This window comes from Prionailurus bengalensis, chromosome B3 (assembly GCF_016509475.1).
Source record: "Prionailurus bengalensis isolate Pbe53 chromosome B3, Fcat_Pben_1.1_paternal_pri, whole genome shotgun sequence".
NCBI lineage: Eukaryota > Metazoa > Chordata > Mammalia > Carnivora > Felidae > Prionailurus > Prionailurus bengalensis.
The window spans coordinates 105,019,826-105,033,166 of NC_057355.1; the positions used below are offsets into that span (position 1 = coordinate 105,019,826).

The 13,341-nt window shown below is 34.2% G+C and overlaps 1 protein-coding gene across 1 annotated transcript in view; it reads right to left on the reverse strand.

The window, feature by feature from the left end:
* Positions 1-4,900: 4,900 nt before the first annotated feature.
* The window catches only part of EXOC5 (exocyst complex component 5), a 60,823-nt gene continuing 52,382 nt past the window's right edge, over positions 4,901-13,341 (reverse strand). The window contains exons 16-18 of the mRNA XM_043556244.1: positions 12,252-12,360; positions 11,839-12,054; positions 4,901-11,185 (exon numbers count right to left, since the gene is read on the reverse strand). Of these exons, the coding sequence (XP_043412179.1) occupies positions 10,997-11,185; positions 11,839-12,054; positions 12,252-12,360 (514 nt within the window). The 3' untranslated portion in view covers positions 4,901-10,996. The remainder of the gene's footprint in view (positions 11,186-11,838; positions 12,055-12,251; positions 12,361-13,341) is intronic.

Below are 13,341 nucleotides of genomic sequence, written 5' to 3' on the forward strand. Positions count from 1 at the left end.
TTGTAAATGATCTAGCTTTTGGGGGTTGCTGGATAGTTTGGATTCCTGGTAGAAGGTAAATCCATTATAATCCGAGATGTACCCTTTGTTTGGGGGAAATTATCTAGGATAAACTCTTCACCAGTTGATCTTGAAGAAACCTCTGAAGTCATCAGAAATCTAAATCTGGATGTTATAATCTGAGGGACTGTTTTTCTAAGAAATGTGACATCGTAGAATTAACAGTATGGGCACCAATGTCTCACTATGTTTCATTCCTGCTCTACCTTCCCCTACCTGGGTAAACTTGCACTGGGTTTGCCTTGACCCTTTCATCTACAAAATTATGACAACAGTATCTATTCACGGAGTTTTTGTGTAGATTGAATGCAAACTCATTAAAATAACATTTGGTACAAAGTAATGCTCCATGAGTGTTAGCTATCATTAGTTCTGTTTAGCAACTGAACGTGGTTGGTGTTGGCTGTGCTGGGCTCCTGAAACATTGGAGAAATACTTCCCTATATGTAGATTTAGATAGAGGGTTCTCAGTGCTCCTGTGTGGCTATTTAAAATGAACTAACTTGGGCTTTGAGAAATCCACTCTACTGTAACTGACCTTCTACTCCCTCTCTCAATCATTTTAAAGCAGAAAAATGAAGGGGCCTTGGAATTAGTGTGGGAGTGGGACAAAAAGAGCCTCTTTGGGTCTGGATTTGGAGCATGAAAGTTCTTGGAGAGTTTCTTGATGGGCGTTAAATTGCCCTCAACATCTGGGAGCCTGATAGAAACTCCACAGGGTCCCTGATATTGAATTTGGGGCTCATGAACCTGAGAAAAATCACTGCCGATGGCAAAGTAAATCACTTTTGGAGCTGTTCTTTGGTTATCCCCCAAGCATGCAGTAAAGCTTTACTAACATAACTTTAGGTCTGGGGGGAATGCAAGGTGTTAAACTGGAATTGTTAGAACTTCAATATTTTTAAAAAATTGACCTTTTGTGGACCAAGCCAGTAAAGCAGTGCCCTACACTATACATTTCTGGTTATACTACACTATATTTCTGTCATGTTTGGAGTACTTATAGTATATATACATCATTTTAGAAATGAGAAAAGAGAAAAATTATTATATATACCTGTCTTAATCAATCTACAAAGGGATTACTATAGTAGGCCTATCTTTTGAGGTCAGATGACATTCATTATTAAACATGTAAGTGATCCAACCATAGGAAGTTATCTACATACTTCCCAATTTAAACTTTCTAAAGGATTGCCTTCAATGGGGAGGAAGGGGGACAGGTGTCATTCCATTTAATTCTACCCAATATATCTATACACTAAAATACTAAATATTTTTGTTTTGTTTTGTTTTGTTTTGCCTAAAGTAAAAACCAAACTCAACAACTATACAACCATCAAATAATATATTATTCAAATTTCAAAACCATTCTCCTATGTTTCAAAGCCAATGAATTTTTTTCCCTGCCACAACTTCTAGTATATCTGAAAAAATGCAGAAGATTGAAAACTTTAAAATTTTTATATGACCTTAACCAAGTTCTCCCAGTGCAAGAAGATATTCTTCCGGCATGCTTGGACTCTCCTCCACACCTACTTTTGCTAATGTATACAACATTATACATTATTGTGTAAATTAACAATGTTCGCATTCACCAAGATAGGTAAGCTAAAAATCTTGTAATCATCTTTGATTCTCTTCCTTGCCCTCCACATCCAATAAGCAACAATAAATAGGTTCTATTAGTTTAATCTTCCAAGTGTTTTCTGAATCCATCGCATCCTCTTCATTCCTGTGCTACGCTGTTCAGGCTTTCCCCATCCAGACTAATGCAGCAGCCTTGCTTCTGCTCTCTTCTCCCCTCTGAACCACTGCATGCATTCCTGTCATCCTTTTAGAGCTGTTCATGTCATTCACCTAATCATTAATGGTCGATTTTGTCATCTTCCTGATACAGCTAAACAATCAGCATAACATTTAAGATTCTTAATAAGCTAACCCTGACCCAAGTATTCCAACTTTGCCTGCCTTTTGACAGACCACACACCCTGAGCTCTACTCACATAAGTCTTCCCATTCAGTGAATATACCAGTGACTCCCGCGCTAAACCCTTGCAAGTTATGAGTCACTTTTACCTGGAATGCCCTTTCCCCTGCCCCGTTTCCTAAAATGTTCCTTGCCTTTCAAAGTTCAATTGAAATGTTAACTTTCTTTTGCGAAACCTTTTTAGAGGAAATAAAGTGGTTAAGGCATTGGCTCTGGGAGCTTGTGGGTACCGTTTGAATTCTGACTCTATTACTTTTTAGATATATAACCTTGGTCAAGTTATTGAACTTCTCAGTTCCCTTTGTAAAATAGGGATAACACTCTTGCAGTGTGAGAATTAACTGAAATAACAAATGTACTTGTTAGCAAGCTGCTTGACTTAGTATGTATTTAATAAATGGTCACTTCAGTAGCTTTAATGACCTGCCTCACCCCCTACCGGCCCACAAACTTAATCACCAGCTCCTCTGAGCTCTTGCAGCACCTACCTGGTCCCATGCTACTATTACAGTACTTATTACAGATGTAATAAGTATGATTGGTTGCATACGTTCTCACACTAGGCTAGATTCTTGAGGGCAGGATCTTTTTAATTCCCTTTAACTTCTAATGCAGTACCTGGCAAAAAACAGAATTTCAATATTCATCCGATGAAGAATGAAGTGATCCCCCAACGGATTAGAAACCCCTTTAAAAGGCTTATAAAAATGGTGAGAATGAAAAATGATCACAAATGTTTCTCCCCACTTCACAACATTTGTAACAAGGTCACAGAATTAATAAGCAACAAAGCCAAGATTCATATCTGCTATTTGTCTGATCAAGAGCCTTAGCTCTTCATCACAATGGTATATGGTCATTGCGTGCTGGTAGCATTAGGGGAGGATTTGGCTCTTATACATTCATTCTCAGTTGGGCTCGGAGGTGACTTCTTGAGCTAATCTACTTCTGACATTATAAGCTCTTAATAGAATGCCTGCATCTTCCTATATTTAGAATTATAGAATTTTAGTAATCATAGAGACCTAACAAGGAAACTGAGAGTTGACTAATTTGTTCATGTAGACTCCCATTTCACATTGTTTATTATAACATCTAATAAGTTCATCCCAGATATCGGTTCTTTTCTCACATAAAGTCTATCTTACTTAAATGTATTTTTATTTTGGCCTGTGAGATGACAATTGTATGATCATTTTCCCTCTGAATTTTACTAGTAAAAATACCCTATTGGTATTCAGTCATCAATGGTCAAATTTGCATTCGCAGTTTCTCTGATGTACTGTAATTAGCAACTACTCATAGTAGCAAAAGATACAGAAAAACATATGCATACGCATGCACTTCAAATTTAATTCCTTCAAAATGTTAAGTGCCATGTTTTGGAATAAACACTTTAACCTTTCTCGATTTGGCTTTACTAATTTGCTTACAGTAAAAGAAAACACACCAAAATATAATTGTTTCTGAGTGATGAAATTATGAGTAATTTTTATTTAGAATCTTTCCATGCTTTCTGTAGTAACCATTTTTCATTCCCCTTTATACTAAAGCCAAAACTCTGGTAACTGAATGGGGTAAGGAAGGCTTCCTCCTGACTAGGAGAAACCCAATATGGGGTGCTGGAGCTCAAGTGGAGAAGGGTGTCACATAGGAGAGTGTATGTGTATGTAAATTTAAAAAACTTAATTATGTGCCTGTATATACACACATAAAGCCCCATAGCACTGTCCCCTGAGAAGCAGCAGTAACAATGACACCTCAGTCATGATAAGCAGAGCTCACGCACAAATCATGGCTTCTAAATACCAATTCCCACCAAATGGTAGAGAAATAGCTGATTCTAAGGCTGGGGCAAAGGCAGTACAAGAAGAGTTTGGAAAACTTGTGTGCCTAAAAGTAAGAAAGTGCTTTAAAAATGATGGTAACATATCAAAAGGGCATAGGAGCCAATGTGAAAGGGCTCACAGTGTCTAAACATAGGACAATTTGAGATGCAAAATAAGTAACAGATTATAACCTATTGACTAGACAACCATGGGTGTGCCTGGATGGCTGAGATGGTTGAGCATCCGACTTCGGCTCAGGTGGTGATCTTGCAGTTCAGGAGTTTGAGCTCCGCATAGGGCTCACTGCTGTCAGCCTGTCAGCATAGAGCCTGCTTTGGATCCTCTGTTCCTCCCTCCCTCTCTGCCCCTCCCCTGCTCATGCTCTCTCAAAAGATAAATAAAACATTTAAAAAAGAAAAAAGAAAACCATGGATTCACACTGACATTAATAAAGTGAAGATTTGATTAGGTGCAGGATATATACATAGCTTCAACTATTTTCCCAAAAAATATTTACAAAGAAAAACCCAGTAACTTGACAGTGGAAAAGCATGATAGGTAAGCAAGAGATCAAAATCAAAATGAACATCATCAGAAATGGGGCAAAATGAAATTGTGCACTATCTGACAGAATTGGTTCAGTAATATTCCTGCAAAAGAAATGCAACTAGAATCTAATCACAAGGAAACAGATAAATCCAAACTTAGGGACATTTTACAAAATAATTGGCCCGTAATCTATGTAAGTCGAGGGTAGCAAAAGTCAAGGAAAGACGGAGGAACTGCTCCAGAGCCAAAGAAATGAGAGATTCTGCAACGTTAAGACAACGTGTGACTGGATCTTTATAAAACATCACTGGGACAATTAGTGAAAATTGGGCAAGGTCTGAGGAAGTAATACACCAGTGCTAATTTCTGCTAATTTCCTTATTTTGATGGTTGTATTGTGGTTATATGGAAGAATTCTTTCTTTTTGGAAACGTAAAAGTACTGGAGGGTGATGGGGCACCATGACAGCAGCTTACTCTCAAAGCAGAAACATTTTATTTGTACAGTATTTACAACCTTTCTGTAAGTTTGAGATTGTTTCAAAATTTTTTCTTTAAAAAGCAGAATGCAGAGAACTAATCAATAGATCATTCTTAAAGAGCTGATAAATTCAATGAGATATAGAACTCCAAAAAACATAATTTTAATTATGATGAACTTTGTCCAATTCCTGTGTCTGCTGTGCACATACAGGTTCTTCAAAACGGTTTTAGTTTTGTCATTAATTGACCCAGAAATTTTTTTCACATGACTTTCAGAATCGCACACACGCGCACGCGCGCGCACACACACACACACACACACACTATTAGGATGGTGATAATGTTTGTAAGTGCTGTTCAGTAGAGGAAAACAATGTGAGTTCTATTTTTTTTGTAAATCAAACAAAAATGTAGGTATTACTATAAAAATAACTTCTCCCCCTTGTGGCAAAAAATGAAAATACATTTTACTGAAGAATCCTAATATAGAGGCACTTAGTATTACTCCTTCTAAAGTATTTTCACATAAACTCATGTGATCCTCTAAATAGCACACAACATTTGCAAACAATATACTTAGAGGTAGTTTCACAGTTCTCTTAGGTCAGCAGTGTCTAGATTCTGTGTGGATACTATTCTCTATAGCAAAAAGCTGCAGGTTTGATAAAACTGCCACAACAAAATACTACAGTTCAAAGGAACCAAATCTACCCACAGTATAAAGATTAATATGATAGGCAGATAAAAAGGGATGGTTTCACTTAAAGGCACCTGCCTATTTAAGATTACAGGGGCACCAAGAAGGCTTCCTACCTCTCAAAGTTTAATCCAAAAATTTTGAAAATCCACCATTTGAGATTAATTCCTCAGAGGTGGTTCCATCCAATCTGCAGACTTAGAGTATTAATACGAAGATACGTTGGAAGGGATAAGACATTTTCCTTCATTTAAGATTGCTAATAGTTAAAATAAAAGGAAGTCATTCATCTGAGCTATAAATAAATGAAACTTAACTTACTCATTCCAGATTCCTACACCTATTCTTAACCTTCCACACTTCTTCCAATTAAGTCACCAGTCACTGATAATTCTATGTTTTACTGACCTTCCAGTGATTATAAATTTAAGTGGTTTTTCAAAGTAAACTTAATTCCAGTTTCAGACTTTTAAATTAAAAGTGGCTCAGTTGGATACTGTTTCTTCAACATAGTAATATAAATATTAGTATCCTGGCTAAAATGAATTATTGACAATTTTAATACATGTTGCACAGTACATATTAATATAGAAAAATACATGTTATCAGCAGCATAATGTTGACCATGTTCTAATCCATTCCACCTGCTCAAATATTAGTGCAAATAATTATATATTTGTAATGCATCACTGCTGTCTAGCACAAATCTATGCCTTCTGAATAAATGACTTTCCTCTGAGGTTGTTTGCTGTTTGGAGTATGATGTGATATATTCATATTTAAATTGGCTTTGTACGGTGAGGCAGACTGCAACCATCTAAAACACTCAAAAAATGAACAAGTATGGTTAATTACTTTTCTCTCCCACCACAAGTGATATTCATCTCAAGAACTGAAGTTTACTGTTATCACCCAAATATTAGTGTTAAAGTATACAGGGCCAAATATTCAAAAATATCAATCTTGTTAAAGCCCAGAGTTATCAGCCTAACTGCTCCAAATCACCAATTAAAATTCTTACACTCTAACATGTCAGGTTTCTCTCTCATATACACTTAGGAGTTGTTTCCTCCCTAAATTTGGAAAGAAAAAGGACTGATCAGTGGTAAGAATAAAAGTTAAGAGTCTTAACTCTTAAAAGATTAAACATGCATGTTTCCCCCTATATTTTCACTCCAGCATTAGCCATTTAAAAACTACCAAATGCATTAAATAATTAACACAATTGGCAAACGTATGACATTAAAATAGTCTGTTTGAAGGTAGAAATACTGATTTGCCCATATTTTCCAAGGTAGAGTTGTGATTTACTCCTATGTTATAAAACACTTGGACTCTTTCTTCTGTAAAAGTTAAGCAGATATAGTACTGTAATTGTGTAAAATAATACTATAGAGAACTTTTTGAAAGATTTCTATTAAGTACAAACTTAATATTAAATTAAAATTTCATGACCACTTATAAAATTTTAAAAACCAAATTTAAAAAGTATGACCACACATTGGGAACATTAAAAAATCCAACAGTAAATGAAATACTGATCCTGTGTATCAACTTCATAGCCTAAACACTACAGTGGGAAACAAACATTGAATGAGAAGGAAATTAGACTAAGGAAAACTAATGAGTCTATCAAAATAAAAGACCTATTTAATGTTACATAAGGAGAATAGTGCACAGAACATCAAGAGTGAGTGAGAAAGATTTAGGTTTCAATCTGAGCCTTTTATTACCTACAGACCTTTAGCAGGTCTACTTAATGTTTTTTGTGGCTTAGATGTTTCATCTGTCAAATGGAGATAATACTACCCAACTCTTAAGGCTGTTTTGGAATCAAATGAGATCATGTATACAAATGATTAGCATAGTGCATTGAATTTGAACCAATAAATGTAGCTATAATTATCTTTATTATGCATCAATATTTAAAAATTGTTGTTTTACTTTATGTAGAATTATTTACTCTAACAATATAAACTGGTCTTTTCCTCCAAAGCACATAACGTATTTCAGGACCGAGTTTCTCAAGTGGAGAGAAGTACTACCGAATTGAGTATAGTTAAATTAACTGGATGAAAGCTTAAAGTGCTTTTGATATCAAATTCTCCAATAGAAATCAGGAGAATTCAGTACACTTCTAGAAAGTACCTCACACTTCTGAGTCAATGAATAGTATGTGGGTAATATGAAACCTACTTTTGTATTGATAAAAAAAAAGTTAAATCCCAGATTTGAGCTTTTTAAGTTAATAACAAATTATGCACAGAGTGAACCTTGCTGACTCTCACATAACAGTTGTTCAAGCATGTTTTAGGCACTACCTTATAAACATGACCACCTTAAAAGGTTTTGTGGCATTTCAGGAACCAAAATCTCTTTATCTGGATACCTGTAAATATTCACCATCTTAGATGAGAAAAAGGCATTTTAAGGAAGCAGTACATTCTCCACTTTGAATCAATCTAATAATAAAATTATTTCACTGTAAGCCGGAAGGCTGATGTTCAGATAGTGAAAATTTAAAGTGAAAGAGGAAAGAAAATCATCTAAATATATCATAAGTTAATGTATTTAGCAGTTCTTTTTTAAAAAAGGAAGGTGCTAGGGACTTGCAACCATGGAGATGCTCAAAATGAGGCTAATACTTGTCTTGAAACAGTCAATGAGTCCTCTGTCTAAAGATTCATTCAACTGTTATTTTATAATTCTTCATAAGGACTATTCATCTACTGTGGTCGACTGTCATTTTCAATACCATAACTTATAGAGGCTAAAACCTGTGTCCTGTATTTTAACATAATATACTTAAGTTTCAGAAAAATAATTTGCAGTGTTTTGGAGCATATTTTCCACTTCAAAACATTACATAGATATTGTCTGTTAGCTCCTGTAGAAATGCAGAAAACTGTAAGGATTCTCTTTAATCAAATGTTGTCTAATGTTACTAATATACAAAGTTCCATTATTGCTACTTAAAATTTTATCAGTGCATTTGAAAAACATCTTACTTATTGATCATCTTTTTTGAGTCATAAGTTGTGGGCAAAATTTTATAGTGGTCATAAATATAAAAAATGCCTTAAAAATTGGAATAAAAAGAATGCAAGGAATGCACAGGGCTTTATAGAACAAAATTTTTTAAAGAAAGATAATCAGTTAAATTTCTAATCTTAGAAAAAAAAGTATTTTTCTTCTAAAAAAAAAAGGTGAGAAGACCTATAAAAAATAAGGAACATCTTAAAAACTGAAATAGCAATAATTTAGAAAATTAAGTATGGATATCCTTAAGAGGTAAAAAATGGAGTGAAATAAAAAAACAATTGCAGGGAATTTGTTTATTAAGCATTAATGTTAACACTTCTAAATTAAGTATTCACTTATGAGTTTTCTTTGTCACTGCCTTGGTCAATGGACATAATGGAAAATATTGCACAAAATTCAAGCATGGAAATAATAATTAACAAAATATTTAAGCAACATGTTTATGTTTTACATTTAAAAAAATTAATCCAAACAAAATAATTTGAAGCACTTCTCTGATTTGGAAGTCTTAAAATGTTCTCTCGTGTTTTATTTAAGATTTTGTTTTCTCTTTCTCTCTCTTTTTTTTTTTTTTTTTTTTTTTTTTTTTTTTTACAAATTGACACTGTACAAAGAGCTCAAATGGCCAGTAAAACTACTGCTTTAAAATTGTTGGCTTTAAGTAACAGAGGTATAATTTGAATTCACATCAGAGCTTTCTAAAATGGCAATAGTACAAGCATATGACTTTCTCTAGTATCCAAAATCTGTTCTGGCTCTCCCCTTGGCTAGGGAATAGAAAACTAGACAGCTTTCTAAAGCTGCCACAATTTTCTAAAATGCTTTGATAAAAGTTGGCATACTTTGTTTCTTTTGCTTACCTTGATAACACTGGGCTAAACAGAAAATTAAGAGAATTCAGTCAATAGTAACTTAAACAGTAGGTAGTGCTGGATCTGGAAGTTTTGGTAAGATTGATGACTATTCAGAAACATAGTCTTAAAAGAAAAGTAGTTTGCCAAAATTAGGCCAAAAAGCCTACATTAAAGGAAAAAAATGCCAAGAATGAGCTGAACATTAAAGTTTATCTGTTCTTAGAAGATTGCGAACAACACAAAGGGAACTGAAATACTACACACAGATATGAATGAATTCTTGCAGAGCAAGTTTAGAGAGATTGTAGAGTAAATAGCCTTGCTAAATTTCCACTTGACGTTTAAAATTTTATAAGTGATTTATTATGTCACCATATTAAGCCAATTCAGTTAACTCCATTCAAGAATTGCTTCAGAAATGCCTTGAAAAAGATAATGACAGAAACTATAGATCTGAAAAGCAATCAGTCTTCACAAAGCTTGTCTCCAGACTTAGAATATATAATGCTATCTATCAATTACTGATTCCCCTTAAAATAGATTATCAATGTTCAGCCATCCCATCTTATTCCAGTTTAGTATTAAGAAAGTAATCTTAAAGGGCTGCATTGTTGCTAAACACTGTCAATATTTCTCATATTCACCATTTAGACTATACCTCAACTTTACTTCCCTTATAATATTAAAATAATGAATAAATATGGTCCTTCAGTTAAGGTCTTCCACCTTACCTTAAGTGAAATATAAAATAAGGTAGACTTATTAATTTCTTGCTAGCATTGGCTTAAAATCTGTTTATGAAATAAGAAATAGTAAACTTTAAGTTTTTTTACCCAGAAAGCAGATGTATTCTGATCCACTCCTAATATCTACATAAAACATTTCATCATATTAGTTCAGTTTATAACATTTTTCTTGGAATACTATTGTTGTACCTCAGGGAAAAATCCAATTAACCAACTACACAAATTATGCTCAGTTGTTAACCTTTTGAAAGAGACAAAAGTTCTCTAAGAAAACCTAAAATAACAATTGGTTAACAATTACCAAGTGCTGAAAAGGTCATTAAAAATTGGTAAATAATAAATGCAGTTTTGCTGTATTTTACCATCAATGCAAAATAGGACGGTGAAACTTCCCAATGGAATATGTCAAAGAACATGAACTGGAACAGTGATAACATCTCATTTGTCTTCTGACACCAGCATTTTCCAGGATGAAAAGAGTGACACGTAGTTTCACATAATTTGAAATTTAGAATTTGAAATTTGTTAAGTTCAAGAATGGAATTAAAATTTAACTTAAGGGGAAAAAAGCAAAATATGGCTGGGTAGTGTCCAAATTTCAAATAAAATCTCAAGGGTAAGTATGGCTGCTGTTTTTCCAAACAGTCATTTTTCCATAAAATGTTGGCTGTGTCATAAGAAATCTCCTGTGCTTTCTGTCAACCAAGACCTGCTGAAGTACAACATGTTTCCCTTGTAAATTCAACCTCAGCTGAAATGTCGAGCAAGGCGGGCAGATCTATAGTCAGCACGAAGTTGTACGAAGGAGTGAAGAATGTTTTTGTCCAGATTAGCAAGTTGTTCTCCTGAGCAGACTTGCTTTAAATTATCTGGGGCGACTACCAGAAGATTGCAAAGTGCATGCAGAGTATCAAAAAGCTGTAATACCAGTGGGATCTGAATTAAGGAAAAAAAAAAAAAACCAGCATTGAAACAAAACGATTTCTAGTTTTACAATTAGTTTTTAATCCTTCTCACTTATTTACTGTTATTCAGGAGTTACTAATGTGGGAGAGGTTCAATATATTAAAAAAATTTTAAAGCTTCAGAAAGTATTAAAACTCAAATATTTCAGACATTATAAAAACGTGGTATAATCTTTTTGAAAAGATATATAGTATGCCAGTTTTCTTCAATAGTTAACAATCATTTATACTTCTGTGGATTAGAATTAGTTATCATTAATTTAGCACTTTTCTTAAATAATTTAAACCTTAAGGAAAACTGATTTCAGAGAGATGTACATGAAGAAAGAACATATTTTCCTGATGTGTGCTATATACAGCTTTAGTTATGAAAGTCAACAATGTCATTTGAATTGTGGAACTGAAATATGGCCTTGTCTAAAATAAAGCGCAAAGCAAAAATGTGTTAATACTGAAAACATGATTGGAACAACACTTTTCCAGTTAGAAAATGTTAGATCTGTCTCGCTACAATATCAACAAGTTGTAAACTTTTCAGTAATGACAGTAAGTCAGCATGCATTCTTAACGGTCTGACTTATGTTCCTGAGCCTATTTACAAGCTTCAGATTTGTGAATACGTACCTTGAAGTCTTTGGCACACTTCCTATATTCAGCTACATCACAAATTGCTAACATGCCACCCATACAACTGTAGGAATATTGTTGAAGATGCTCATAAATAAGTCGATGAAAACGTACACCAAGTTCCATCAAAACTGTATCCACATTCTTCCCATCCATGGAATTTTTAATCTTTTCCACTTGCTTTCTCACGTAAGCACAGACTTTAACACAGGCCTGTAAAATTTTTTCTACACTTATTACATAGAAATGGATATCAACTTAAATGAGGAGAAAATACATATAGTGTCTCACTGATTTCTAAGTATAAAAGAAAATAACTTAGAGCACAGTAAGATGCACCAATGAAAATGTTAATGAAATTATTAAGCAAAGCAGATATTCTTACTAGTATATTGAATCATTTTACTCACATTAGTATATTGAATCAAAACATTGTTTTCATCTTCTGGCTTAAAATCTGTTTTCTTTTGTTCTGCAGCCAAGATATGCTTCATCTGTCCAATCATACAATTTAACGTCCTAGAGAATTGAGAACACCATATATTTGATCCCTTTATTTAAAAAATTTTTTTAAATGTTTGTTTATTTTTGAGAGAGAGAGAGAAAGAGACAGTGTGAGCTGGAGAGGGGCAGAGAGAGAGGGAGACACAGAATCTGAAGCAGGCTCCGGGCTCTGAGCTGTCAGCACAGAGCTTGACGTGGGACTCGAAGTCAAGAACTATGAGCTCATGACCTGAGCCGAAGTCAGACACTTAACCAACTGAGCCACCCAGGAGCCCCTTGATCCTTTTATTTTATATTCACTTCATATTATTTATACTAAATTGAAATTATTTAATTCCATAGCTCTGTAAAATTATTTACTGTTGGTAGACTTCAGATTTTAGAAAAAATAAATTCTAGGTCTTGCTATCAATGAACTCTGGTTTTATTTAGATTCCTGCTCTTGCCCAATACTTTATTTAAGGTAATATTAAAGATCTTAGAAATCTGTCACTAACTTATTTCCTTAACAATTATATACAGAGAATGGTTAGCAAGAGGGGAAGATAGAGGGTTTAAGACGAATGGCCAACATTTGGAAGAAGACGTGAGAAGCATATGAGTTTACACTCTAAGGACAATCAGCAGGCTGAACAAGTGGTACTAAAGACCCAGGTGACAAATGAGAGCATGGGTTTGTAGTGGTACCAATAACATTTGAGTTATGTGATATTCTCCAACAGCAATCAGTCACCCAGTTATGGTAATAAAAGAGACTGCACTGATCCAAAACTTAGGATCTGTAAGATAGTTATGGTTAATGGAAATATATTTTAGGGGAATTAGAAGGGACTAATTCAAGAGCTGGGTCAAGCAACCTAAGCATAATAATAAGGTAAAGCTAGGAAAAGGGTAATTGGCAAACGATTAATAAATTAAGGGCTAGAGCTCCTGCTGAGGTCAGAAAGCAGGCTGTGGAGTTGGAAGAACAAGAGGTTATGAGCAATGAGTGGGATA